Source organism: Pelophylax lessonae (assembly GCF_965119305.1).
Source record: "Pelophylax lessonae genome assembly, chromosome: 7".
Taxonomy (NCBI): domain Eukaryota; kingdom Metazoa; phylum Chordata; class Amphibia; order Anura; family Ranidae; genus Pelophylax; species Pelophylax lessonae.
Window position 1 is genome coordinate 300,874,966 of NC_138774.1, and position 26,440 is coordinate 300,901,405.

Here is a 26,440-nt window from a genome sequence, read left to right on the forward strand (position 1 = left end):
CTTGGGGCTGTGCAGTACCTAAACCCTCTATTGGTGGGACATGCCTTGTCCCACCTGCAGGGGGCTCAGGTGCTGTACAGTACCAGGGTGAGGTGTATTATATAAATATAGGGTGAGGCTAATGATTTTCGAAAAAAAACTGCTAAGTACAACTTTTTTTATGGGCTGCCCCGGTAAGACAGCCCATTCTATTTATATATGTTGCAGTGATGTCACAGACCATGGACTGAAGAAGCGGGGGTGTCCAAGACCTAATGTGATGCCCACACATGTTACAGGCCTGTGGGGGCCTGGGACTGGAGCAGACTGGTGGGTTGTCCATGGCCTCCAAGCTTTCACTCAGGGATTTGAGCTCGGGGGTCTACTGTGCTTCCAGGAATTTGCCCTTGGAGGTCTCCAGCACTTTCATTGATGCGTCCTCAGGGGGTCTACAGTGCTTTGGTGCACATGAACAATGGCGCTCTCATGGAATTGCCCTTGGAGGTCTGTGGTGCTTTTGTGGATTTGAACTTGAGTCTATGGCACCTGGGGTCAACACTCTTATCCTCTGAGCTACTCGCCTCTGCTCAGAAACTCATGTGTTCGTTCTCCTATTTCAGGAGTTAAAGTCATCACAAATTCAAAAAGCTGAATGGAGATTAGAACCGGCAACTCTAGAGTCATTGCTGGCTTAGGGGATTGGTTCTTACACCCTCAGCCAACCAGCTGGGATAATAAAACCCAGGCCTCATACCTGCAATGTGATCACAGCCTTCAATGGATGCCCTCAGGTTTGAACCGGCAACACCTAAAACATCATAAGCACTGCTGGCCGTATGCTAAACCCTGAGCCACAGGAAAGCTTCTGTCTAAAGGCTTGGCAGCCGGCGCCTTAACATCCAGACTGACTAACCCAAGACTCCCCCACCCCCTTTACTAACTAAAATCTAGTGGAACCAATTGTCTTCAGAAGTCACCTCATTAGTAAATAGAGTCCACCTGGGTGTCATTTAGTCTCAGTATAAATACAGATGTTCTGTGGACCAAAAAGGCAACCTAGTGTGATGCCCACACATGTTACAGGCCTGTGGGGGCCTGGGACTGGAGCAGACTGGTGGGTTGTCCATGGCCTCCAAGCTTTCACTCAAGAATCTGAGCTCGGGGGTCTACTGTGCTTCCAGGAATTCGCCCTTGGAGGTCCCCAGCACTTTCATTGATGCGTCCTCAGGGGGTCTACAGTGCACATGAACAACAGCACCTCTCATGGAGTTGCCCTTTGGGGTCTGTGGTGGTTTTGTGGATTTGAACTTGAGTCTACAGTGCCCGGGGTCAACACTCATCCTCTGAGCTACTCGCCTCTGCTCAGAAACTCATGGATGATTACAAAATCAAGGCCTCGTACCTGGAAAGTGATCACAGCCTTCAATGGATGCCCTCAGGTTTGAACCGGCAACACCTAAAACATCATCACTTAATAACCCAAGACCGCCACCACCAGCCCCATCAACATCCAGACTTATTAACCCAAGACCGCCACCACCAGCCCCATCAACATCCAGACTTATTAACCCAAGACCGCCACCACCAGCCCCATCAACATCCAGACTTATTAACCCAAGACCGCCACCACCAGCCCCATCAACATCCAGACTTATTAACCCAAGACCGCCACCACCAGCTCCATCAACATCCAGACTTATTAACCCAAGACCGCCACCACCAGCCCCACCAACATCCAGACTTATTAACCCAAGACCGCCACCACCAGCCCACCAACATCCAGACTTATTAACCCAAGACCGCCACCACCAGCCCCATCAACATTCAGACTTATTAACCCAAGACCGCTACCACCAGCCCCATCAACATCCAGACTTATTAACCCAAGACCGCCACCACCAGCCCCACCAACATCCAGACTTATTAACCCAAGACCGCCACCACCAGCCCCACCAACATCCAGACTTATTAACCCAAGACCGCCACCACCAGCCCCATCAACATCCAGACTTATTAACCCAAGACCGCCACCACCAGCTCCATCAACATCCAGACTTATTAACCCAAGACCGCCACCACCAGCCCCACCAACATCCAGACTTATTAACCCAAGACCGCCACCACCAGCCCACCAACATCCAGACTTATTAACCCAAGACCGCCACCACCAGCCCCATCAACATTCAGACTTATTAACCCAAGACCGCTACCACCAGCCCCATCAACATCCAGACTTATTAACCCAAGACTGCCACCACCAGCCCCACCAACATCCAGACTTATTAACCCAAGACCGCCACCACCAGCCCCACCAACATCCAGACTTATTAACCCAAGACCGCCACCACCAGCCCCATCAACATCCAGACTTATTAACCCAAGACCGCCACCACCAGCCCCATCAACATCCAGACTTACTAACCCAAGACCACCACCACCAGCCCCCCATCAACATCCACACTGACAATGAATAAAGGGGCAGGGCCAGGAACAGCCAGGCTGGGGAGGAAAGAGCTAGATCACGGGTGCTCAATCTGTGGCCCTCCAGCTGTTGCGGAACTACAAGTCCCATGAGGCTTTGCAAGGCTGACAGTTACAAGCATGACTCCAAAAGGCAGAGGCATGATGGGACGTCCTCCAGCCAGGAAATGGGGTGGGGCTCTATCTGATTTGCTGCAGCTTATAATGCACATTGTGAGAAGCTCACAGTGTTCAGCAGAATTCAGAGGAAGCTGATTGGAGGAGAGGAGCCGGTACAATTCTGGAGATCTGAAGACATGAAGATTCTCTCCATTCTCAGCCTCTGGAGAGCGGCTCCTGGAAAATGATATATTGATTAGTTAATGTCGGCCTGCTGGGGTAATACTGTTATTACCGATGAAGTGAAGACTTTAATTCTGGTGATTTTCTGGGGTTGGAGGAATGTTTTAATGCTCACTCTGTATGCCCCGCTGTGGCGGAGTCTCCCTCCTTACGTGGAAATCACTTGGATTAGAGAAGATTGAGAGTGAAAGTGACAGCAGCTTTCATTTCTTCTGATGAATAATTTATTATTTGTATTGTTTATAGAAGAGGCGCTCAGCCATCCTGAGGAGACGGCGATTCCTTCTGACCGCCGAGTTACTCCCAGCGTAGTACTAAAATCTCCGAGATCCCCATCACTGAGCGACGTACACAGGACAATTGTGCGGTCCTGCAGCGCTGTACCCCAAAAAAAAATGGTTGTCCTTTTTTTTTCCCCACAAATAGAGCTTTCTTTTGGTGGTATTTGATCACCTGTGCGAATTTTTTTTAAAAAAAAGCTAAAATTCTGAAAAAAAAAACCCCCCAATAATTTCCACTTTCTCCTATATAACATTCCCCAAAAAAAAAAATTAAAAATCTAATTTTTTTCATCCTTTTAGGCTAATTTGTATTCTGCTACATATTTTTGGTAAAAAAAAAATCCCAATAAGCGTATTTTGATTGGTTTGCGCAAAATTTATCACTTCTACAACACCTGTGCAATTTTTATTTTTGGCGCTATAAACAAAAAAAGCGACAATTCTGAAAAAAAAACAATATTTTTTCACATTCTGCTATATAACATTCCCCAAAAAATGTAAAAATCAAAATTTTTTAACATTTTAGGCCAATTTCTTTTCTGCTACATATTTTTAGTAAAAACAAGTAAAACGCAATAAGTGTATTTTGATTGGTTTGCGAATTGCGTCTACAAACTAGGGGAAAGATTTATGTCATTTTTATTTATTTTTCTTACTAGTAATGGCGGCAATCTGCGATTTTTAGCAGGACTGCGACATCGCGGCGGACAGATCGGACCCCTAACTGACATTTTGGGGGGACCAGTCACATTCCTACAGTAATCATTGCTATAAATATGCACTGTCACTGTAATAATGACACTGGCAGGGAAGGGGTTAACATTATGGGTGATCAAGGGGTTAAATGTGATCCTAGGGGAGTGATTCTAACTGTGGGGGGGCGTGGCTTGTGAAATGACTATAGAGACCTGTGTTCCTATATAAAAGGCGCTTTGTGATCATCCCAGGGAGAAGAACAGTCGGCTGTGTTTACAAAATCCGACCATCCTTCTCTCTCAGCAGGGAGCGATCGCAGGTGTCAGGTGGCAATCGGAGATGCCTGCCCCCTGCATGGGCGTCCCCGCTGTCAGGGCCGGGACAAGGGGTGGGCAGGAGGGATGGTTGCCCTGGGCGCAATGGTTTATTGCAGGAATGGGGGGGCGCCTTGAACCTAACCCTAAGGGAAGGGGGGGGGGCGCAGTTTGGCATCCTTGTCCTGGGAGCTGGGTGACCTTGTCCCGTCACTGCCCGCTGCCGAGTGGGGGCGGGAGTGCGACGGCGCAAACAACGCAGGTCTACGTCGGTTCGCGCAGGAGGGCTGCACTGCCGCATTAAATAGGCGGCGGGTGGTCAGGAAGCGGTTAAAAATAAAAAAAATAGTGTCCCTCGATATAAATCCATCGTCAATCACGACGCCCCGAAAAATAGAAAAAAAAACGCTCCGCCACTTGGGGGGCCTCCCGCCGTCTGCCCGATCTGCGCTTTGACAGTTCTCATATAGGCAGTGGGCAGGGCCACCTGGCTACGTCACTTGATGGATCCGCCCCCTTTGATTTTTTTTTTTGAGCAGTATATATATATATATATGTGTATTAATTGGGGTTTTCACTGACCAATCCCTACTTTTTCCGTTCCTCGTGGACAATGATGTCCCTGCTCAGCCTCTACATCTCCAGATTCTTTTCAGTTTCTCCAGAATCAGAATAGAATTATTTTGTGTTTTGCTTGGTTGGACCTCGTTTGCGTGTTATAAACTTTTCTGGGTATCAATGAAAAGCCCGCCGCGTTTCCCTTTTTATCGCGGCACACGGCGGTAGAAATGGAGTCACTGAAGTCAGCGTCAGAATTTTATCTTCAGCTCGGCTCATTTTCACCTCAAATGAGTTCTCCTGGAAGTCAACGGAGGTCGGCTCTGGACGCACGTTCTGGTTTCGGATTTTAAAATAACGCAAAGCTATAAAATCGAGGAATTATTTTGTTCTAATGTTTTTTTTTCATGCAGTTCTCAGAACTGGCTTCTATTAGGGATGAGTGAGCAACCAAAAACGATATTAAAGCTGACCTCCGAGCTTCCTTTAAAAAAAAATAATAGACGATGGGCAGGGAAAGAAAATGTGTAGAAAGAAAAGAAGTGCAGCATAATGATTTCATTACCTTCTCACAGTTTCACATGATTTAGTGGGGTAGTTATACGATCCAAAATATTCAGATGTGTACCAATGTATTACAGGCAAACACAAAGCTACTGCAAGTGATATCGCTGCAATTTCCAGGACTACTTCTCCTAGGAGGCCTTGCAGCTAACTAAATATATAGGATAGAATAAGTGTTCTCCCGTAGCTGGAACTATGAAGAATAACCAAAGGAACATACAACATAGTGGCTCACCATTGGCATGGTCCAGAAATGTTTAGACAAAATGGTGAATAAAGCACCTGTATCAGTTGTATTACACCCTAGAGTCCTCAAAGAGTTGAGATCAGTTATTTAACTGGCTCCTATTAGGGATGGGTTCGCAACCAAAAAAATGGATTTTTGTAAAATCTTACCGTAAAATCCTTTTCTCTTAGCTCATTGACAGACGTAGTCCTCGGTGATACAGCACCTTCGGGTTATGTTGCCTCCACAGGAGCAGGACTAGACAGGAAATTAAAATGCTCTGGCCACACCCTAGGGGCAGTCCCAGAGGGTATATCCTCTCTCTCTCTGCCTCAGCAAATCAGTTATGTCAAAAAGCAGTTTTTAGAGATTTTAACCCAACCCAACTCCAAAACAGAGGGGTGGGGACTACGTCTGTCAATGAGCTAAGAGAAAAGGATTTTACGGTAAGATTTTACAAAAATCCATTTTTCTCTATCGCTCATTGACAGACGTAGTCCTCGGTGATACTGCTCTGGGACGTCCCGAAGGTGCTGTATCACAAATGAGGGGTGGGAAAATGGAAATCAAATCCCAATCTAGAAGGCCCAACCGGTGCCAACTAGAAGTTTACAATGCTCATCCTTAATGATGAGTCACTGAAGTCAGCGTCAGAATTTTATCTTCAGCTCGGCTCATTTTCACCTCAAATGAGTTCTCCTGGAAGTCAACGGAGGTCGGCTCTGGACGCACGTTCTGGTTTCGGATTTTAAAATAACGCAAAGCTATAAAATCGAGGAATTATTTTGTTCTAATGTTTTTTTTTCATGCAGTTCTCAGAACTGGCTTCTATTAGGGATGAGTGAGCAACCAAAAACGATATTAAAGCTGACCTCCGAGCTTCCTTTAAAAAAAATAATAGACGATGGGCAGGGAAAGAAAATGTGTAGAAAGAAAAGAAGTGCAGCATAATGATTTCATTACCTTCTCACAGTTTCACATGATTTAGTGGGGTAGTTATACGATCCAAAATATTCAGATGTGTACCAATGTATTACAGGCAAACACAAAGCTACTGCAAGTGATATCGCTGCAATTTCCTGCAATTTCCAGCAATTTTCTACTTCTCCTAGGAGGCCTTGCAGCTAACTAAATATATAGGATAGAATAAGTGTTCTCCCGTAGCTGGAACTATGAAGAATAACCAAAGGAACATACAACATAGTGGCTCACCATTGGCATGGTCCAGAAATGTTTAGACAAAATGGTGAATAAAGCACCTGTATCAGTTGTATTACACCCTAGAGTCCTCAAAGAGTTGAGATCAGTTATTTAACTGGCTCCTATTAGGGATGGGTTCGCAACCAAAAAAATGGATTTTTGTAAAATCTTACCGTAAAATCCTTTTCTCTTAGCTCATTGACAGACGTAGTCCTCGGTGATACAGCACCTTCGGGTTATGTTGCCTCCACAGGAGCAGGACTAGACAGGAAATTAAAATGCTCTGGCCACACCCTAGGGGCAGTCCCAGAGGGTATATCCTCTCTCTCTCTGCCTCAGCAAATCAGTTATGTCAAAAAGCAGTTTTTAGAGATTTTAACCCAACTCCAAAACAGAGGGGCGGGGACTACGTCTGTCAATGAGCTAAGAGAAAAGGATTTTACGGTAAGATTTTACAAAAATCCATTTTTCTCTATCGCTCATTGACAGACGTAGTCCTCGGTGATACTGTTATGGGACGTCCCCAAGGTGCTGTATCACAAATGAGGGGTGGGAAAATGGAAATCAAATCCCAATCTAGAAGGCCCAACCGGTGCCAACTAGAAGTTTACAATGCTCATCCTTAATGATGAGACTCAACAAAAAAGAAATTTTTCAAACAGAAAAAAACCCTCGAGGTAGACCACCGGTCTCCTCAAATTGCGGCCTGCAAAACCTTGCGGCCAAATGAGGCATCCGCCGATGCCATCACATCAATTTTATAGAATTTTGTAAAGGTATGTACCGACGACCAGGTGGCCGCCTTACATACCTGGACCACTGACGCCTGATGGCGAAAGGCCCAGGAAGTACTGAGCGCTCGAGTGGAGTGCGCCCTAACAGGGAACGGAGGACTCTGACCCTTAATAGAATAAGCCTGTACCACCGTCTGTCTAATCCATTTGGCAATGGTCGCGGCAGATGCAGGCAAACCCTTTCTGGGGCCATCCGTGATCACAAAAAGTGAATCCGTCTTACGGAACGATTCCGTAGCCTTCAGGTATACTCTGATTGCCCGAACCACATCCAAGGAATGCAACGCATGTTCCCGATGATGCTTGGGCTGAGGACACAAGGAAGGTAGTACAATATCTTCATTCAGATGAAAATCTGAAACCACCTTAGGAAGAAAAGATGGCTTAGGATGAAGTACTACCTTATCCCTATGAATCACTAGGTATGGTGACTGGCATGATAATGCAGCCAGTTCTGACACCCTGCGAGCAGAAGTGATAGCCACCAAGAAGGCCACCTTCTGGGATAAAGTAAACAAGGGAATCTCCCTGATGTTTTCAAAGGGAGGTTTCTGTAGAACCGACAAAACTAAATTAAGATCCCAGGGCGGTAAGGGCGCGCGGACTGGTGGAGCCAGGTGCCGCACCCCCTGGATGAAATTCCGCACCAAGGACTTGGTAGCTAAAGGTTTCTGAAAGAAGATTGCTAATGCTGAAACTTGACCCTTGATGGTGCTCAAGGCTAGCTTCTGCTCAACCCCTTGTTGCAAAAAAGCCAATATTCGAGTCACCGAATAGGTACGTGGAGGAAATCCTAAAGATTCGCACCACGCAATATAAGTCTTCCATGTGTGATAATAGACCTTGCTGGAAGTCGCTTTCCTTGCTTTAATAAGGGTAGGAATGACTGAAGCTGACAAACCTCTGTCCTTCAGTACTTGGGTCTCAATGGCCAGGCCATTAAAACCAGCGACTGTAAAGCACGATGGTAAATTGGTCCTTGAGACCACAGACACTCCCTGAGACGAAGTTCCCACGGAACGTCTGCGACTAGCCTGTCCAAGTCGGCCAGGCCGGCTTGACGAGGCCAGCCTAGAATTTCTAGGACCACTGGTGCTGACTGGATCTGAACCAGGCGTCCCTAGAGCTATCTGGCCCCGACCATCCGAGAAAGTCTGGTCGTTTTCTGTTCCCACACATTTATCAGATACCTGATTGCTATCAGGAAGGGTGATCTTTTCTGGGTGAACCTCAGGGACCGAAGTTACCCGGCTAGAGGCTACTTGGCCTATCTGGTCAACCAGATCCGATTCCTGTGGGGAATTGAGACTAATCTTAGGAAAAGGTAAAGGAAAAGATCTATTCAGGGAACGGTGACTACTGCTCCCTGTAGTACTTAAATGTTGGAAGGGAAGAATCGCACCGGTAGTAGTAGTTGATGCTCGATCTAATGTCCTGAATACCGGTGAAAACGTCCCCCCACCCTCAAACCGGGTGGGGGCGCACCTTCAGGCTGTGTACTCCTTTGCTTCGGGTTTGGCTGAGTTGGTCCTCTGTTTGTCCGACCAGCCTTTCTTGAACCCTCCTGGAGGAGTCTTGCCTTTCCCGCTAGTACCAGCCGGGCGCCCTTTATGGGCGGTAAAGAAAGGTCCTCGCTTGTTGCGAGGTCCCTTAGCTTTAGCAGCCTGTGGCAAAAAAGTGCTCTTGCCCCCAGTGGCATCCTTAATGATTCCATCTAGGGTGGCCCCAAATAGACGATTCCCCTGAAAGGGGAGATTCGTCAAGGTCTTTTTGGAACCTAGGTCAGCTGACCAGCATTTTAACCACAGCACACGTCTGAGGATCACTGCTAACTTAGATGCATGCCCTAATAGGGGAGTAGTGTCCAAGGCTGCGTCACAGATAAACTGTAGCCCTTGTATAATCTGTTCCATCAAATCAGATGTCTCCTGGGGAATATCTTTTCCCCTAAGGTCTTGGCGTACCAATCTCGCCCATTCCGTAAGTGTCTGGGAAACTAGACCAATAACAATTACTGGTCTAAATGCTGACCCTATCAGAGAGAAGATGGTGCGGGACTCTGCTTCCATCTTTCGATCCACCGGATCCTTAAAGGACGAAGTGTCCTCCACTGGGATAACCGTGGCTTTATTCAGCCTGGAAATAGGCGGATCCACGACTGGTGGTACCGTCCATTTCTTAATGATGGATTCCTCAAACGGATAGCGTCTAGCAATACGCTTGGAAATAGTAAAGGTACGTTTAGAATGCTCCCATTCTCCTTTAATCTTATTACCAAAACACTTGGGTACAGGAAAAACCTTCACCGTTTTGATGGGCTTATTAGTACCAAAGGGAATTTCTGTTTCAGTTGCCTCTGCCGGTAAAGCCTCAAGTTTTAAGGTTTCCTGCACTGCCACAACTAGTGCGTCCACCAATGCTTCTTCCTGAATTATAGCGGGAGAAGAAACGTCCTCCTCACTGTCTGAGGGAGCTTTACCTGGGATAACAGCCCTTGCAGAGGAACCTGCAACTGCAGTGACCATCTCTGAATCAGAGTCAGAGGTGTCAGATAATATAGGGGTAGGCGGGGGTCGCTTCCTTGACCCTCGTCCCTGACAGGCCGCCTCCACCCGAGCCACCATAGACTCCAAAATTGCTGTAAATGCCTCTACACTCTGTGCACCGGCGGGTCCCGTGGCCCCCTAGAGGGAAACAGGTGGGGGAATTTGTGTGGCAGGGTCCATGATTATTCCAGTAACTTCCCGGATAATATAATTCAAAAATAAAAAACTTTTTTTTTTTTTTTTTCACAGACCCCCAGCGCCACAAAAGCCCCTTAGTGTTACCTGCTAGGGATCCCTATCGATCGAGAGAGAGAGAGATAGACCCCCAGGCTCACCACTTGATGCTCAGAGTTTAACTGCAACAGGTTACAGGGCTGTCTTGACAAACAGGAAGTCTTTTGGCTGGCTGCCCAGGAAGAAAGGAGGCGGCTCCGCCCCTCTGCACGCCTTCCGGCGCCTCCCCTAGCTCCACGAGGTGTTTGGATCACCTCAAATATGGCCGCCCCCATGCTGGAGACACGAGGCTACGCCAAAATGGCGGCTCGTGCAATCCAGCAAAAAAAATGGCGGCGGCCTGTACCGAATAGCGGTGTGCTGCAGGGCACACAACACTATGTCTGCATGGGGATTTTTGGCGTGGTTGGCGGTACCGGCCCTGGCGGACCTCATGGCCGTTCGGAAGGCCTGCTATAGCTGGAGATTTGACTAGGAAGGCAGTCTACATGTCCGTGGCTTCTGACTGGTAGGTACCTTATTGTTATCACAGTAAGATTCCCAGACTGCCACTGATTACAATCTTTTAAACATGTATACAATTAGATTGTTAGCTCCCAAACCAAGCCTCCTGGCTTTTTGCACATAAAATCACACTCAAAGTAGGGGGATCTGTGCCATGTTATAGGATAGAGGGGGACTCTATCTTACCATACAGAGAGGGGCCCGCGTTCACCACAAGACCCGTCAGGGGGAAAAGGGGGAACATACTACTCACCATACCGGAACCAGGCGGGCACCAACTCCTGACAGTACCCCTCTCCACCGGGGTGGGAGGGCTGTCGACCAATACAGACGCCGTGACTCATGGTCTTTGGCGTTTCAGCGAGACGTTTAACTCGCGGGGTCAGTCCCTTAATGGGACTTTGTCGCGGCCGACCCAGCGAGGAGCTATGGCCTGCACGCGCTCGTAGGCTGAACTGGGGTGACCACCGGATCTCAACATCCAGCCCGTCGCCCAGTTCAGCTTTCTTGCTTGAAGATCTCACAGGAACACTGGAGAAAAAAAGCTGTCTAAAAAATCTTTTTAAGAAAAAAATCTTGCCAGGACCGAAGATCCCAGCAAGGTATCTAGGTCCTTACTCCTAACTAGACAGAAAATAACTGATTTGCTGAGGCAGAGAGAGAGAGGATATACCCTCTGGGACTGTCCCTAGGGTGTGGCCAGAGCATTTTAATTTCCTGTCTAGTCCTGCTCCTGTGGAGGCAACATAACCCGAATGTGCTGTATCACCGAGGACTACGTCTGTCAATGAGCGATAGAGAAACGATATTAAAGCTGACCTCCGAGCTTCCTTTAAAAAAAATAAAAATAATAGACGATGGGCAGGGAAAGAAAATGTGTAGAAAGAAAAGAAGTGCAGCATAATGATTTCATTACCTTCTCACAGTTTCACATGATTTAGTGGGGTAGTTACACGATCCAAAATATTCAGATGTGTACCAATGTATTACAGGCAAACACAAAGCTACTGCAAGTGATATCGCTGCAATTTCCAGGACTACTCCTCCTAGGAGGCCTTGCAGCTAACTAAATATATAGGATAGAATAAGTGTTCTCCCGTAGGTGGAACTACGAAGAATAACCAAAGGAACATACAACGTAGTGGCTCACCATTGGCATGGTCCAGAAATGTTTAGACAAAATGGTGAATAAAGCACCTGTATCAGATGTATTACACCCTAGAGTCCTTAAAGAGTTGAGATCAGTTATTTCTAGAGTCCTCAAAGAGTTGAGATCAGTTATTTCTAGAATCCTCAAAGAGTTGAGATCAGTTATTTATAAACTGATGTTTCTCTTTTTTTGGGACTGGTTTGGCAATTTAAATTGGTGCAAAACAAATGTGGGACCCTTATTTAAGGAGGCAACATCTTAAGCAAATAACTACAGATTGAACTGGATGGACTGGTGTCTTTTTTCAACCTCACTAACTATGTACAGACCAGTGAGTTTAACTTCCGTTATACAGAAATGGGGAATATCTGAGTGATTAATAAGGGTGGTCACGTAAAAGTATCTGCTAGAAAACACCATAAGTGATGACCAGCACGAAAGAGGGAAGTTGCCAGACAAAATCTTGTTTTTAGGAGTAATCAGAATTAATCAGAAACTTAGCCAAAGGGGTGGCTGTGGTATAATTTGCCAGCTAGCCTCAGGCAGCTATGACATCAACTGACTTTGAGAAATCAATCTTTAAATAGATTGAAAACCAGATTAAAGATGGCATTCAAAGAGTGGTAATTAATCATTTACCCTCTGATTAGTAGGGTTGTTAGTGGGGTACCTTAAGGCTCAATATGAGGACCAGGGGCAGACTGGCAACTTTTGGGCCCAGGGGGCAAGTACAAACCAGAGGCCCATGGTGCAGCGACTCAGCCCCCCTCCCACTCTCCCTCTTCCCGTCCTACTCCTGACTCCCATTCCAGGCTGAAGCCCTGCTCCAAGTACTCTCTACTCACCGGCTGAATAAAGGTTCCCAACCTGGCTAGCAGGGGGCGGTTGGGGGGAGCTGGGACAGCTCGGTTGTGGCTGGCCAGGTAAGGAGAGTCTCCAGTGGAGCATGGAACCCACCTCTGCTCATACACAGTTTACACCATCCATGCTGGGGGGGGGGGGGGGGGTGGAGCTTGGTCCTGGTCTTCAACCCTCACTCAGTAGGTCAGTGGCGGGGACTTTTTACTTCTCTTCACCAGAAATCCTTAAGGCATGTCCGTGGCAGAAGCGGTGCAGCCTTTTTACAGGACATCAGGGCGGCTCAGGGGGCAATTGCCCCCCCTGCCCAGTCCTCCCCTGATGAGGACCCTTATTTATCATTGATTTATAACTGATACAAAGTTTGAGATTGAGAATCCATTTCTGTGTTTGCAGATGACAAAGCTATAGAGTAGAATAAAGTCCCTACAGAAAGTCCATGACTTACCAGCTTTTCCTGGAGGTTCTGTTTGATTGGGCAACAAGGAAAATGAGGTTTAATATTGATAATTTTAGTTATGCACTTGGGACTAAAAATATGCATTATATAATTTTTGGGGCACGTCAATCATGGAGAAGGAACTGAGTGTCTTATTAGATCATAGACTTAATAATAGCTCTAGAAGAATACTTCTAGAACAACCAAGACTCTTTCTTGTAATAAAAGAAGCATGGACCTAGGAGACAGAATCAGAATTCTTCATCTATACAAAGCATTGTGTAACAACAGCTAAAACATCAGCAAGAGGATCCCTGGAGTGGGCCATGAACCTGAGTGTCTTGTGGCTGTGACAAGAGACCATGAGGTTGACTTCCAGTGGTCCCTTAGCTTCTGCAGATCCCAAGAAAGAAGCTTCCTTGTGAAGAGGCCATTCTCCCACATTCATCTGTTGGTGACTAAAGCCCCGTACACACATGTCGAAAATTGGCCAACGTCCGATCTGCCGATTTTCGGCTTGTTAGTATGATGCTTCCGACAACCGACTCCGACTTTTCGGCCGAAAAAAATCTGGTGTGCAGGCTATAAAATTTTTGTCCGCCGTCAAAACACGGCCGGTTTTCGTGCAGTCAGTACAGATTTCGACAGGGAGAAATCTAATGAGCAAGTCTGGGCATGCTCAGAGAAGAAAGAACACAAAGAAAGCAAACCAACACATGACATCACTTCTGAAGCAGATTTTTGTTGGGCGAGAAAATTAGTGTGCAGTCTAGGCACATTCCAACCAACAAAACACCACTCTGGACAAAAGATGGACGATCGGTCGGCCAATAATCGTTGTGTGTGTACGAGGCTTAAGGAAGACCGCTAATTCTCCAGGATCTAGACTGCCGATAGGACTGGCATTTGGAGCTCTGCCAAATTCAAAAACGTAGGTTAACTCTTTCAAGGTCACCTGGTCTCTCCTGCCGCAATGATTTACGTATGCCACAGCTGTAGCATTTTTGGACTGGATTTGAAACAGATGGCTGGGAAGAAAGGGGGGCCAGAGAAGAAGCGACAAGCGAATAGCTCAGATCTCGAGAATGTTGATAGGCAAGGACATCTCGGCTTCAGATGAGTGCCAAGGACAACCACTCCGACTAGGAGACTTGTGTCTGTGGTCAGAATCTTCCAGTGAAGAAAGCCTGACCAGCATTTTGGTAAACACCCTGAGCACTGTGAAAAGACAGAAACAAGTATCACAGGAAAGTACAAAGCTCCCCTAGAACAAAGAGAAGGAAGTGGTGTTGTTGATGGTGGTAGGGGTGGGGTGAGGGTGTAATACAACATGCAGATAGGTGTGGTTGATGTCTTCCCAAATTCCAGAGAGGCCAACAAAGACGTAAGGGGCTTCATCCAAAATGTTGGGTTTTTCAGATCCAAATGGAATGCACTGCTCCTTTTTTGTGGGCAGCAATAAAATTGTACAAAAATACAAAACAACTGTTTTAGACTGGGGATAGCAAACCTGTATAGCCTCAAAAGCACCCCATCTCTCAACCAGTAGGTGGGGATAGGCCCTCATACTGCCAAACACTTGTCAGTCGGTTGGGAAAGCTTTCTAGTCCTGGTAGACTTGTATCATTATTTACTGATGGGACTTTGTTGAGTTTTGGGCAAAACTTTGTCCTTTCTATAAGCGGAAAGACGGCAAAAGGAAAAGGGTGCCTTCCAAGGTGGACATAGAGATTTACAGGCCTGTTGGAGGTGTTCTTCTTCCTCTAATTGGGGCCTTGATGATATCTCTGTCAAAGGTATCCCTAAAAACACAAAAGTCAAACATTTTTTGGGCTAACACTTAAGCCATACAGTTCTCTCCAAAGCTGACTGAAGAATACCACTTATACCCCCACCCCTATCCCCATCCCTCTCTAACCCTCACCCCACTAGACTGCAGAACACTCCCTATCCTCCTATCCCTCTCAAACCCCTAACCCTACTGCACTGCAGAATACCCCCAAACCTCCACCTCTATCCCTACTGGACTGCAGAACACCCCTTATCCTCTATTCCTCTCTAACCCACACCCTACTGGACTGCAGAATACCACCTATACCCCCAGTCCTATCTCCCATCCCTCTCTAACACACCCTATCCCTTTCTAACCCTACTAGATTGCAGAACACCATCTGTCCTCATATCCCTCTCTAACATTAACCCTACTGGACTGCAGAATACCACCTATACCCCCACCCCTCTCTAACCCACCACCTATACCCCTACCCCTCTCTAACCCACCACCTATACCCCCACCCCTCTCTAACCCACCACCTATACCCCCACCCCTCTCTAACCCTACTGGACTGCAGAACTCCCCCTGTCCTCCTACCTATCTCTAACACTACTGGACTGCAGCACTCCCCCTGCCCTATCCCTCTGTAACTCTACTGGACTGCAGAATACCACCTATACCCCCACTGATATCTCTCATCCCTCATTAACACCCCCTATCCCTTTCTAACCCTATTAGATTGCAGAACACCATCTGTCCTCCTATCCCTCTCTAACATTAACCCTACTGGACTGCAGAATACCACCTATACCCCACCCCTCTCTAACCCTACTGGACTGCAGAACTCCCCCTGCCCTATCCCTCTGTAACCCTACTGGACTGCATTATACCACCTATACCCCTACCCCTCTCCAACCCTACTGTAATGCAGAACACACTGTCCTCCCACCCCTCTCTAACCCTACTGGTTTGCAGAACACCCCCTGTCCTATCCCTCTCTAACCCTACTGGTTTGCAGAACACCCCCTGTCCTATCCCTCTCTAACCCTACTTGACTGCAGAATACCACCTATACCCCTACCCCTCTCCAACCCTACTGTAATGCAGAACACACTGTCCTCCCACCCCTCTCTAACCCTACTGGTTTGCAGAACACCCCCTGTCCTATCCCTCTCTAACCCTACTGGTTTGCAGAACACCCCCTGTCCTATCCCTCTCTAACCCTACTTGACTGCAGAATACCACCTATACCCCTACCCCTCTCTAACCCTACTGTACTGCAGAACTCCCCCTGTCCTCCAACCCCTCTCTAACCCTACTGGACCGCAGAACTCCCCCTGTCCTCCTACCCCTCTCTAACCCTACTAGACTGCAGAGCTCCCCCGCCGTCCTACCCCTCTCTAACCCTACTAGACTGCAGAACTCCCCCTGTCCTCCAACCCCTCTCTAACCCTACTGTACTGCAGAACACCCCCTGTCCTCCAACCCTTCTCTAACCCTACTGGACCGCAGAACTCCCCCTGTCCTCCTACCCCTCTCTAACCCTACTGTACTGCAGAACACCCCCTGTCCTCCAACCCTTCTCTAACCCTACTAGACTGCAGAGCTCCGCGTCGTCCTACCCCCTCTAACCCTACTGGACTGCAGAATACCACCTATACCCCCACCACTATTGTCCTATCTCCGATCCCTTTCTCACCCTATCTAAACTCTGGGTACAAAAATGCTAATTTTTTTTTTTTTTTTTTACAATATTCAGAAAGGACATGGATGTCTTGGCAAACCCAGCAGTAACATCACCACTGGGCTGTACCTTGCCTGTGCAGAGATCAGAGCTGTGGGAGGGGCCCAGCAGGCTCCGCTCACTACAGGAAACTGGGGGGGGGGGAGAAGGCAAGACCAGTCCCCCTGCACAAGGAGAGAGCGCAGAGCTGTAGGAGGGACCCTGCAGGCTCCACCCGGGAAACTACAGGAGGGGAGCAGAGACAAGGCCAGTCCCCCTGCACAAGCAGAGAGAGCGGTCTTTTTTTACAGAAAGTCTCAGACTGGAAAACTGCACAGATCTGTAGGAGGGACCCTGCAGGCTCCACCCGGGAAACTACAGGAGGGGGGCGGAGACTAGACAAGTCACATTGCACAAAGAGAGAGCAGAGCTGTAGGAAGGACCCAGCAGGCTTCACCCAGGAAACTAAAAGAGGGGGCGGAGACCAGACCAGTCCCCCCTGCACAAGGAGAGAGAGCAGACCTATAGGAGTGACCTTGCAGGCTCCACCCAGGAATCTACAGGAAGAGGGGCGGAGACAAGACCAGTCCCCCTGCATAAGAGAGAGCGGCAGAGAGTGGTCTTTATTACAGGAAGTCTCAGACTGGAATACTGCACAGATGTGGAAGAAATACACAAATCACACCGAGATTCCGGAAGAAGTCACATGACCGACGGATTTATTGTCCCGGAGTTCAGCTTTAAACACAATAAAATGTTGATCTTTGAATAAATAAAATTCCAATAAACTGGAGAGGAAAATAAATACCGATGCACCGGAGCGGACTGCCAGTGAAAACATACAAAAAGTGGATGTTTAAAAGAAATTTATTAAAGAAAATGGTAGAAAATTTTTATAGTTATGTCAAAAAAGAACTTTTTTTCCCCCCCCAAATTCCACATCTGTTTTCTTTACATTCCAATTTGGGAAACAAAATGGACATTCCTCCCCCAGTAGAGCACACATTACTGTCAGTACACGGATGCTGCAATACACGTCATCGATGGAGCGCTTCCCAGAGACGGCATGAAACGCTCATTTCCTGCAGCAGACGGAATACAGGTTGGATATGGAGATGAAGACACGGCGTGGCTCCGGAGATGAGGATATGGTGTGGCTCCGGAGATGAGGATATGGTGTGGCTCCGGAGATGAGGATATGGTGTGGCTCCGGAGAGGACAACACGGCGTGGATCTGGAGAGGAGGACACGGCATGGATCCGGAGAGGAGGACCCGACGGGGATCTGGAGAGGACGACACGGCGTGGATCCGGAGAGGAGGACCCGGCGGGGCTCCGGACATGCTATGGTCAGCTCCTGATCGAACATAATTGGTTCTCCGGCTTACCTCTCCGCTGGGTTTCACCTATTAATACCTGATGCACATTATACACACTATATACAGTCCGTGTCACACGTCATCCAATGAGATTTCACAGAAGGTTAGTACAGTACAGTGACAGCATTTAATTTAAAAAAATCAGCACAAGGGACATGACTACTAATCCAATGTTTCCCTTGTGCTGATGGCAAACTGAAATCTCCCTCACTGATGCCTCCCCCCCCCCCATCTTCCAGGGCAGCAGAGGTTTATAGAGTCGAGGGTCCGGTCATACACACTTACCAAGAGTGCCCACCCTTTCTGCCCCCTCCTCCACTCACGGAAGCTTCTATGAATGAAATTAGCCCCTGCTGCCGTACTATAGCTTAGAAGACAGACCTGTCAATCAATTACAAACTCATTCTTAGAATGAAGGAGGGGTATGATTGACAGGTCCGGCACCAGGGCTAATAGAGCCGAGGATCCGGTCATAAGCCCGACTATACCCACCCTTTCTGACCCCTTCCTCCTTTTCATAGAAGCCGTGCTATAAATAGAACAGGATCTATGGAGGATGGGTGGATGATTACAAGGTCGGCCTCCTCCATTCATAGAAGCTATAGTATGAATAGAGGGGGCAGAACGGGTGAGCACAGTTGCCTCTAAGCCTCACTGGAAGATTGCAGTAGCGGGGAGCATTGGGGGAGGAATATTTCAAGTTGCCAGCAGCACAAGGGACACAGATAAGGAAGTCATGTCCCTTGTGCTGATATTTGTAACTTCCGTTTTCGCGCAGTTTGCATTCACATAACACTTTGAAACCTATAACACTAGGCGCCATTTTAAAAAACAAATAAAGCAAATGCTGTTTTAGGGTATATTTTGGTGTCCACCCCCCCCCCTCCCTCATAGCTCAGGAGGGTGGGGAGGGGGTGGAGCCTGCAGAAAACGCTCAGCAGCTTCCACCAAACATGCAAGGAGTTCCGTAGCTCTGGCTGCTGCCAATCAAACTGTGGAGGGCTGGATAGGGGGCATGATCAGACTACGGGGCACAATATCCTAGACCTAGAGATTCCAGGTCAGTTGAGGAGAAGCAAACTGACCACGCTAGGACGGATCTACTTCTATGCCTAGTGTAGTCAGGAACAAACAAGGAAGGGGTTTGTTTTCTGAGGGGAATGTCACTCAGAGAAAGAAAACATTGCTTGGACATGGCAGAGGGACGACTTTCCCATACAATGTAGACTCTTGGTGTTAATTGGTGCGTGTGATCTCCTCCAGCCTGCAGATCCTCCAAGTGACTTCCTGGACTTTTCCTGAAGCAAGCGATGGAACTAAAAACACACATCTAGTCTGAAGAGGTTTCTGCGCAGCAGAAATATAATATAAAACAAGGACAAAACATAATGGAGAAATCCTTGAAGGCCGAGGCCTTGGCTACAACGCAGGGACATAATACAACGCAGGGACACGCCCACACACATTGCGGGACGCATCAACGAGCTCTGCGCAAGCAAATCTCCCCACCGCAGCAGCTTTTGTTTTTTTCCAAAGACCCAAATTGCAACGTCCGTCGGCGGCCTCAGAAAACCGAATCCACGCTCCCGTTACAAACTGATATATTTACTTCTCTTTTTTTTTTTTTGTTTTTACAGCGGGACAAGGCAACAAAAATGTCTTTAGCGGTGTCCGTACAAGTGCCTGAGATCAGGATGCCATATAAATATTTTAGAAAACGACAATTTCATCATTTGGTTATCAAAATACTAAAAACTTTTGTCGCTGATTAAAATCTTAAAAGGTCCACAAGACACAAAAGCCCTTGCGCCCAGTTTTGTAGGGAGCTCCTGACATTCGGCCCCCCCTCCCCCTATGATATATCGGAGTCTCTGGGCTGAGTTGGGGCATCGCTTCGACCTTCAGAGGTCCCCCAATAACACTTCCGTTGTATTTCAGTAATGGAGAAAAGGATCCTCATTCACGGGTTCAACCCCAGCGGGGAGCAGAAACCGACCTTCACCCTCACAGTCCATTCACCAATCAGAATCGTCCAAACATATTGGAAGCTTGCTGTGTTTGTGTGTCTGAAAAGAAAATGAGGAAAGTCTTCAGTGTGCATGAGAGGAAAGGATACAATACCCGAGGAGGCACAACCATACAGAGGAAAGGATACCCGAGGACGCAGAACCATACAGAGGAAAGGATACAATACCCGAGGAGGCACAACCATACAGAGGAAAGGATACAATACCAGAGGAGGCACAACCATACAGAGGAAAGGATACAATACCAGAGGAGGCACAACCATACAGAGGAAAGGATACAATACCCGAGGAGGCACAACCATACAGAGGAAAGGATACAATACCAGAGGAGGCACAACAATACAGAGGAAAGGATACAATACCAGAGGAGGCACAACCATACAGAGGAAAGGATACCCGAGGACGCAGAACCATACAGAGGAAAGGATACAATACCCGAGGAGGCACAACCATACAGAGGAAAGGATACAATACCCGAGGAGGCACAACCATACAGAGGAAAAGATACAATACCCGAGGAGGCACAACCATACAGAGGAAAGGATACAATACCAGAGGAGGCAAAACAATACAGAGGAAAGGATACAATACCAGAGGAGGCACAACCATACAGAGGAAAGGATACCCGAGGACGCAGAACCATACAGAGGAAAGGATACAATACCCGAGGAGGCACAACCATACAGAGGAAAGGATACAATACCCGAGGAGGCACAACCATACAGAGGAAAGGATACAATACCCGAGGAGGCACAACCATACAGAGGAAAGGATACCCGAGGACGCAGAACCATACAGAGGAAAGGATACAATACCCGAGGAGGCACAACCATACAGAGGAAAGTATACAATACCGGAGGAGGCACAACCATACAGAGGAAAGGATACAATACCAGAGGAGGCACAACCATACAGAGGAAAGGATACAATACCCGAGGACGCACAACCATACAGAGGAAAGGATACCATACCCGAGGAGGCACAACCATACAGAGGAAAGGATACCATACCCGAGGAGGCACAACCATACAGAGGAAAGGATACAATACCCGAGGACGCACAACCATACAGAGGAAAGGATACAATACCAGAGGAGGCACAACAATACAGAGGAAAGGATACAATACCGGAGGAGGCACAACCATACAGAGGAAAGAATACCCGAGGATGCACAACCATACAGAGGAAAGGATACAATACCGAGGACACAATCATACAGAGGAAAGGATACAATACCGGAGGACACAATCGTACAGAAGAAAGGATACAATACCGGAGGACAGAATCGTACAGAGGAAAGGATACAATACCGGAGGACACAACCATACAGAGGAAAGGATACAATACCGGAGGACACAACCATACAGAGGAAAGGATACAATACCGGAGGACAAAATCGTACAGAGGAAAGGATACAATACCGGAGGACACAACCATACAGAGGAAAGGATACAATACCGGAGGACACAATCGTACAGAGGAAAGGATACAATACCGGAGGACAGAATCGTATAGAGGAAAGGATACAATACCGGAGGACACAACCATACAGAGGAAAGGATACAATACCGGAGGACACAATCGTACAGAGGAAAGGATACAATACCGGAGGACACAATCGTACAGAGGAAAGGATACAATACCGGAGGACACAATCGTACAGAGGAAAGGATACAATACCGGAAGACACAATCGTACAGAGGAAAGGATACAATACCGGAAGACACAATCGTACAGAGGAAAGGATACAATACCAGAGGATGCACAACCATACAGAGGAAAGGATACAATACTGGAGGATGCAAAGAACAACCATGCAGACGAAAGAATACAATACCAGAGGACGCACAACCATACAAAGTACACAGAGAAAACACAACCATATAAAGAATACAGAGGAAAGGATACAATGTCAGAGGACACAAGAATACCACAAGACTGTTCACTACAAACAAAACTGCGCTACTTACTGGATAATTGCTGCTGTAGCTGTCGCACAAGAGCTGCTGTCTGTTGTTGCTGCTGAGTCTGCTGAAGGCCTTGTCTCTGAAACTGAAAATATAAAAGGGCTTAGGATATGGTAGAGACATCAATGGATGAACTACAAGGGTACACCTCACACAATGATGCCAGGAGGCCAAGGGGAAGAGACAGACGTCGGGAGGCCAGGGAGGATAGATGTCAGGAGGCCAGGGAGGATAGATGTCCGGAGGCCAGGGAGGATAGATGTCGGGAGGCCAGATGTCGGGAGGCCAGGGAGGATAGATGTCGGGAGGCCAGGGAGGATAGATGTCGGGAGGCCAGGGAGGATAGATGTCGGGAGGCCAGGGAGGATAGATGTCAGGCTGGAGCGGATAGACATCAGGAGTGTGCGCATGTGTTATCGGGGAAGGAAGGAAGGGCAGAGCCGACTGTCATCAGAGATAGAAGGAAGGAAGGGGCAGAGCCGACTGTCATCAGGGATAGAAGGAAGGAAGGGGCAGAGCCGACTGTCATCAGGGATAGAAGGAAGGAAGGGGCAGAGCCGACTGTCATCAGGGATAGAAGGAAGGAAGGGGCAGAGCCGACTGTCATCAGGGATAGAAGGAAGGAAGGGGCAGAGCCGACTGTCATCAGGGATAGAAGGAAGGAAGGGCAGAGCCGACTGTCATCAGGGATAGAAGGAAGGAAGGGCAGAGCCGACTGTCATCAGGGATAGAAGGAAGGAAGGGCAGAGCTGACTGTCATCAGGGATAGAAGGAAGGAAGGGCAGAGCTGACTGTCATCAGGGATAGAAGGAAGGAAGGGGCAGAGCCGACTGTCATCAGGGATAGAAGGAAGGAAGGGCAGAGCCGACTGTCATCAGGGATAGAAGGAAGGAAGGGCAGAGCCGACTGTCATCAGGGATAGAAGGAAGGAAGGGCAGAGCCGACTGTCATCAGGGATAGAAGGAAGGAAGGGCAGAGCTGACTGTCATCAGGGATAGAAGGAAGGAGCAGAGCCGACTGTCATCAGGGAAGGAAGGAAGGAAGGGGCAGAGCCGACTGTCATCAGGGAAGGAAGGAAGGGGCAGAGCCGACTGTTATTAGGGAAGTAAGGAAGGGCAGAGCCGACTGTCATCAGGGATAGAAGGAAGGAAGGGGCAGAGCCAACTGTCATCAGGGAAGGTGATGAAATCTTTTCCAAGCACAGAATCTGCCAGGAAAATGGAATGTAGAGCATAAGATATAAACAACAACCATAGGCGTAGTCAAGCTTTGTTCTGCCTAGTGTCCTACTCCTGTAGGGGGCAGTATAACCCAATGGTCAAGAAGATAAGGAGCTGTGTCCTTCAATGAACGAAAGATGACACTTTAATGAACGTTTTCTTACCGTACTTACCATGGGCTGCTGAGGGGCGAGAGCCTGCATGCCGAGCCCAGGGGGCTGGCCCTGTGTCTGAGCCTGTGGTACCGCTGCTACCTGCTGAGTTGGTGGCTGTGGTTGAGTGGGTGCCTGGGGCTGTGGAGGTGCTTGCGGTTGTTGCTGCTGCTGTTGTTGTTGTTGTTGTTGTTGTTGCTGCTGCTGCTGCTGTTGCTGCTGCTGTTGTTGCTGCTGCTGAAAAAGGAGAGTCTGCTCAGCACGGAACTTCAGAGCTCTCTTACCACCACAAAGGCACATGCCATTGGTTTACTTACCCGTAACATCTGCTGCTGCCTCAGATACTGCTGCTGCTGCTCGGGTAACATCTGAGTGGGTCGGACTGCAGCTTGTACTGTCTGTGTGGTCATGTGACCCATCCCAGGCATCATGCCGGCCTGAGGCATCTGTTGGTGCTGAAATCTGATGGAACATTAACAGAAGATCACAGGCGGCTCACTCCATTAGATGTACAGAATGCAGAATTTGTATCCTTCCATTACCTCTGACCGGTCTGGGGATTGTGGGCGTAACCCGAGGCTTGTTGGTGGACGTAGCCGCTCGGCCTCTGCTGCATCTGACGCACAGGATCGATCAGGGTGCCGCCCGAGGGTGGGAGGGAATTACTATATGGCTGGGCGCTGTAGGCAGGTATGTGTCCGCCACCCTGAGTGGGAGGTGGGTGCTGCTGCATGGGCACGTGGGGAGTGTACGGCGTATACCCCTGGACAGATAACAGACATTACAAATTGTAAAAATTTGTGTAAAGCCAAAAGACAGGAAGATATAAAAGACACAAATCAATGCAGCTCTGAATTAATAATTCAATAAATATACCCAAGTTTGACCTGGTATCAGCTGCTTACCTGCACAGCAAAGCTCAGAAAGAGGGTGGGGGCAGGAATGGGAGCCAATCGGGTGTAATGCAAATGTTTTGAGAGCAGGAACGTATTGAATGATGTAACACTCCGGAATGTTCATCGTTTTTGTATTGTTAAAAAAGTTGTACATAAACTTTGTTCCGATTTAAAAAAAAGGAAAGAGCAGAGAGATGAGCTCATCCGTTTCCTGCTGCTCAGTGGCAGCTGGTGTTCCATGGACAGACCACAGATTGCCCACATCATACCCCCCCCACCCACCAGCTCCAGCCCGCACACCTAACTCCCCCGGCTCACTCACCCTGGGCAGGCGGCGGCGGCTTCCCCCTCAGTCTCCTCCATGGATCGGGCTTCCTCTCAGTCTCCTCCTCCTCCTTGGCCAATAGCATGGCTTCTGCTTTCGGCCAATCGGGAAACGGGTCTCAGGACCCGCTTTCTGATTGGCAAGGAGGAAAAAAACCCCATTGGAATCCATTCGTCCAGCGCCCTGCATGTAGATTAGGGGGCCGGACGCATGGATAGGGGGGGGCGCCCCCCCAATGGATGGGCCTCCACTGGTCAGAGGACATCACTGTATTTCCTTACTCTAAGTAATGTTAACGACCTGGCTGTGGTATGTGGCAGGGCTGTGTAAATCTCAGGACTGGACAGACAGAACATGCATTAAAGTGGAAGAAAACCCTAAGTCTAACTATTCTTAAAAAACTTCTCCCCCCCCCACCTATCCCTGGATAAAAAAACGATCTGTGTACTTACCTAACTTTAATCTCCTCCGGTCCCAGACATGTGATCCTGCAGCCCCGGTGAAGCTGTGACATCACCCATAGGTTCCCCCATAGGCTCCCATGGCCCAGCCATTGTCAGCGCTCCCTCCTCTCCCCTGCAGCAGTTGCTCTCTTACACAGAAAAGCCGGAGCTTGCGGGATTGACCGGACTAAAATTAGGGTACAGATTTTTGTTTAATACAAGTTAAGCCTAGTACACATGGTCCGAATGTCTGGAGACATCAGTTGGTTCAATAAAAACAAGCCAACATTCGGTCGGTGTGTATGGCAGCCGGTTCGGTCGGCTCTTGTCGGACGAGCATGTTGGAAAACCAGCAGCTGACTGCCCCCCCCCTGGTCAGCGCTCTCAGCATCCCCGTCAGAACACAATAGAACAGCAGGGGAGAAAAAAAAAAAACTGACCGCTGTGATCGGAGCCATTGTACTAAGAATCCAATGTTAGGACTAGGGATCGACCGATTATCGGTGGGGGCCGATATTCACTTTTTTTGAAGTATCGGTATCAGCCACAAATTTTCCGGCATGGCTGATCTTTCTGCAAGTGGCTGTACCGGAGCGATGGGTGCAGCTAGAGGCGTCACCCCGGTACCGTTCATCAGAGACGACAGTTGGTTTTCTTGTAATAACAACCGATGTGGCTCAGCAGCCGCCTGATTGTCATTACAAGAAGCAGGAGCGGGAGGGGACGCCGCCCCCCCCCTCATTGCCTTCCACGGCTCACCTGGGTCTCCCGTCCCACAGGAGGGTGGAGGAGGGGGGAAGGAAGGAAGGAAGGAAGGGGAGGAGGGAGGAAGGGGAGGGGGGAAGGGGAGGGAGGAAGGGGAGGGAGGGAGGAAGGAAGGGACAGAAGGGGAGGGAGGGAGGGACAGAAGGGGAGGGAGGGAGGGACAGAAGGGGAGGGAGGGAGGGACAGAAGGGGAGGGAGGGAGGAATGGATGGGAGGGAGGGAAGGAAGGGGAGGGAGGAATGGATGGGAGGGAGGGAAGGAAGGGGAGGGAGGAATGGATGGGAGGAAGGGGAGGGAGGGAGGAAGGGGGGGGAGGGAGGGAGGAAGGGGAGGGAGGGAGGAAGGGGAGGGAGGGGAGGGAAGTAAGGAAGGAAGGTGGGAGGGAAGGAGGAGGGTGGGAAGGAGGAGGGAGGCAGGGAGGGAGGCAGGGAGGGAGGCAGGGAGGGAGGGAGGGAGGGAGGGAGGGAGGAAGGAAGGGAGGGAGGAAGGAAGGGAGGGAGGGAGGGAGGGAGTAAGGGAGGAAGGGAGGGAGGGAGGAAGGGAGGGAGGGAGGAAGGGAAGAAAGGAAGGAGGAAGGTGGGAGGGAAGGAGGAGGGTGGGAAGG

The 26,440-nt window shown here is 48.6% G+C and overlaps 1 protein-coding gene across 11 annotated transcripts in view; it reads right to left on the reverse strand.

Moving 5' to 3' along the window:
- Positions 1-19,526: 19,526 nt before the first annotated feature.
- MED12 (mediator complex subunit 12) overlaps positions 19,527-26,440 on the reverse strand; it is a 132,284-nt gene continuing 125,370 nt past the window's right edge. For 2 of the 11 annotated variants that reach the window (XM_082263177.1, XM_082263173.1), the window contains exons 40-44: positions 23,950-24,170; positions 23,725-23,869; positions 23,420-23,644; positions 22,039-22,120; positions 19,527-20,107 (exon numbers count right to left, since the gene is read on the reverse strand). In XM_082263177.1, coding sequence (XP_082119303.1) covers positions 20,064-20,107; positions 22,039-22,120; positions 23,420-23,644; positions 23,725-23,869; positions 23,950-24,170 — 717 coding nt within the window. In that variant the 3' untranslated portion in view covers positions 19,527-20,063. The remainder of the gene's footprint in view (positions 20,108-22,038; positions 22,121-23,419; positions 23,645-23,724; positions 23,870-23,949; positions 24,171-26,440) is intronic. The other 9 variants (XM_082263175.1, XM_082263179.1, XM_082263174.1 and 6 more) reach the window with 7 other exon arrangements.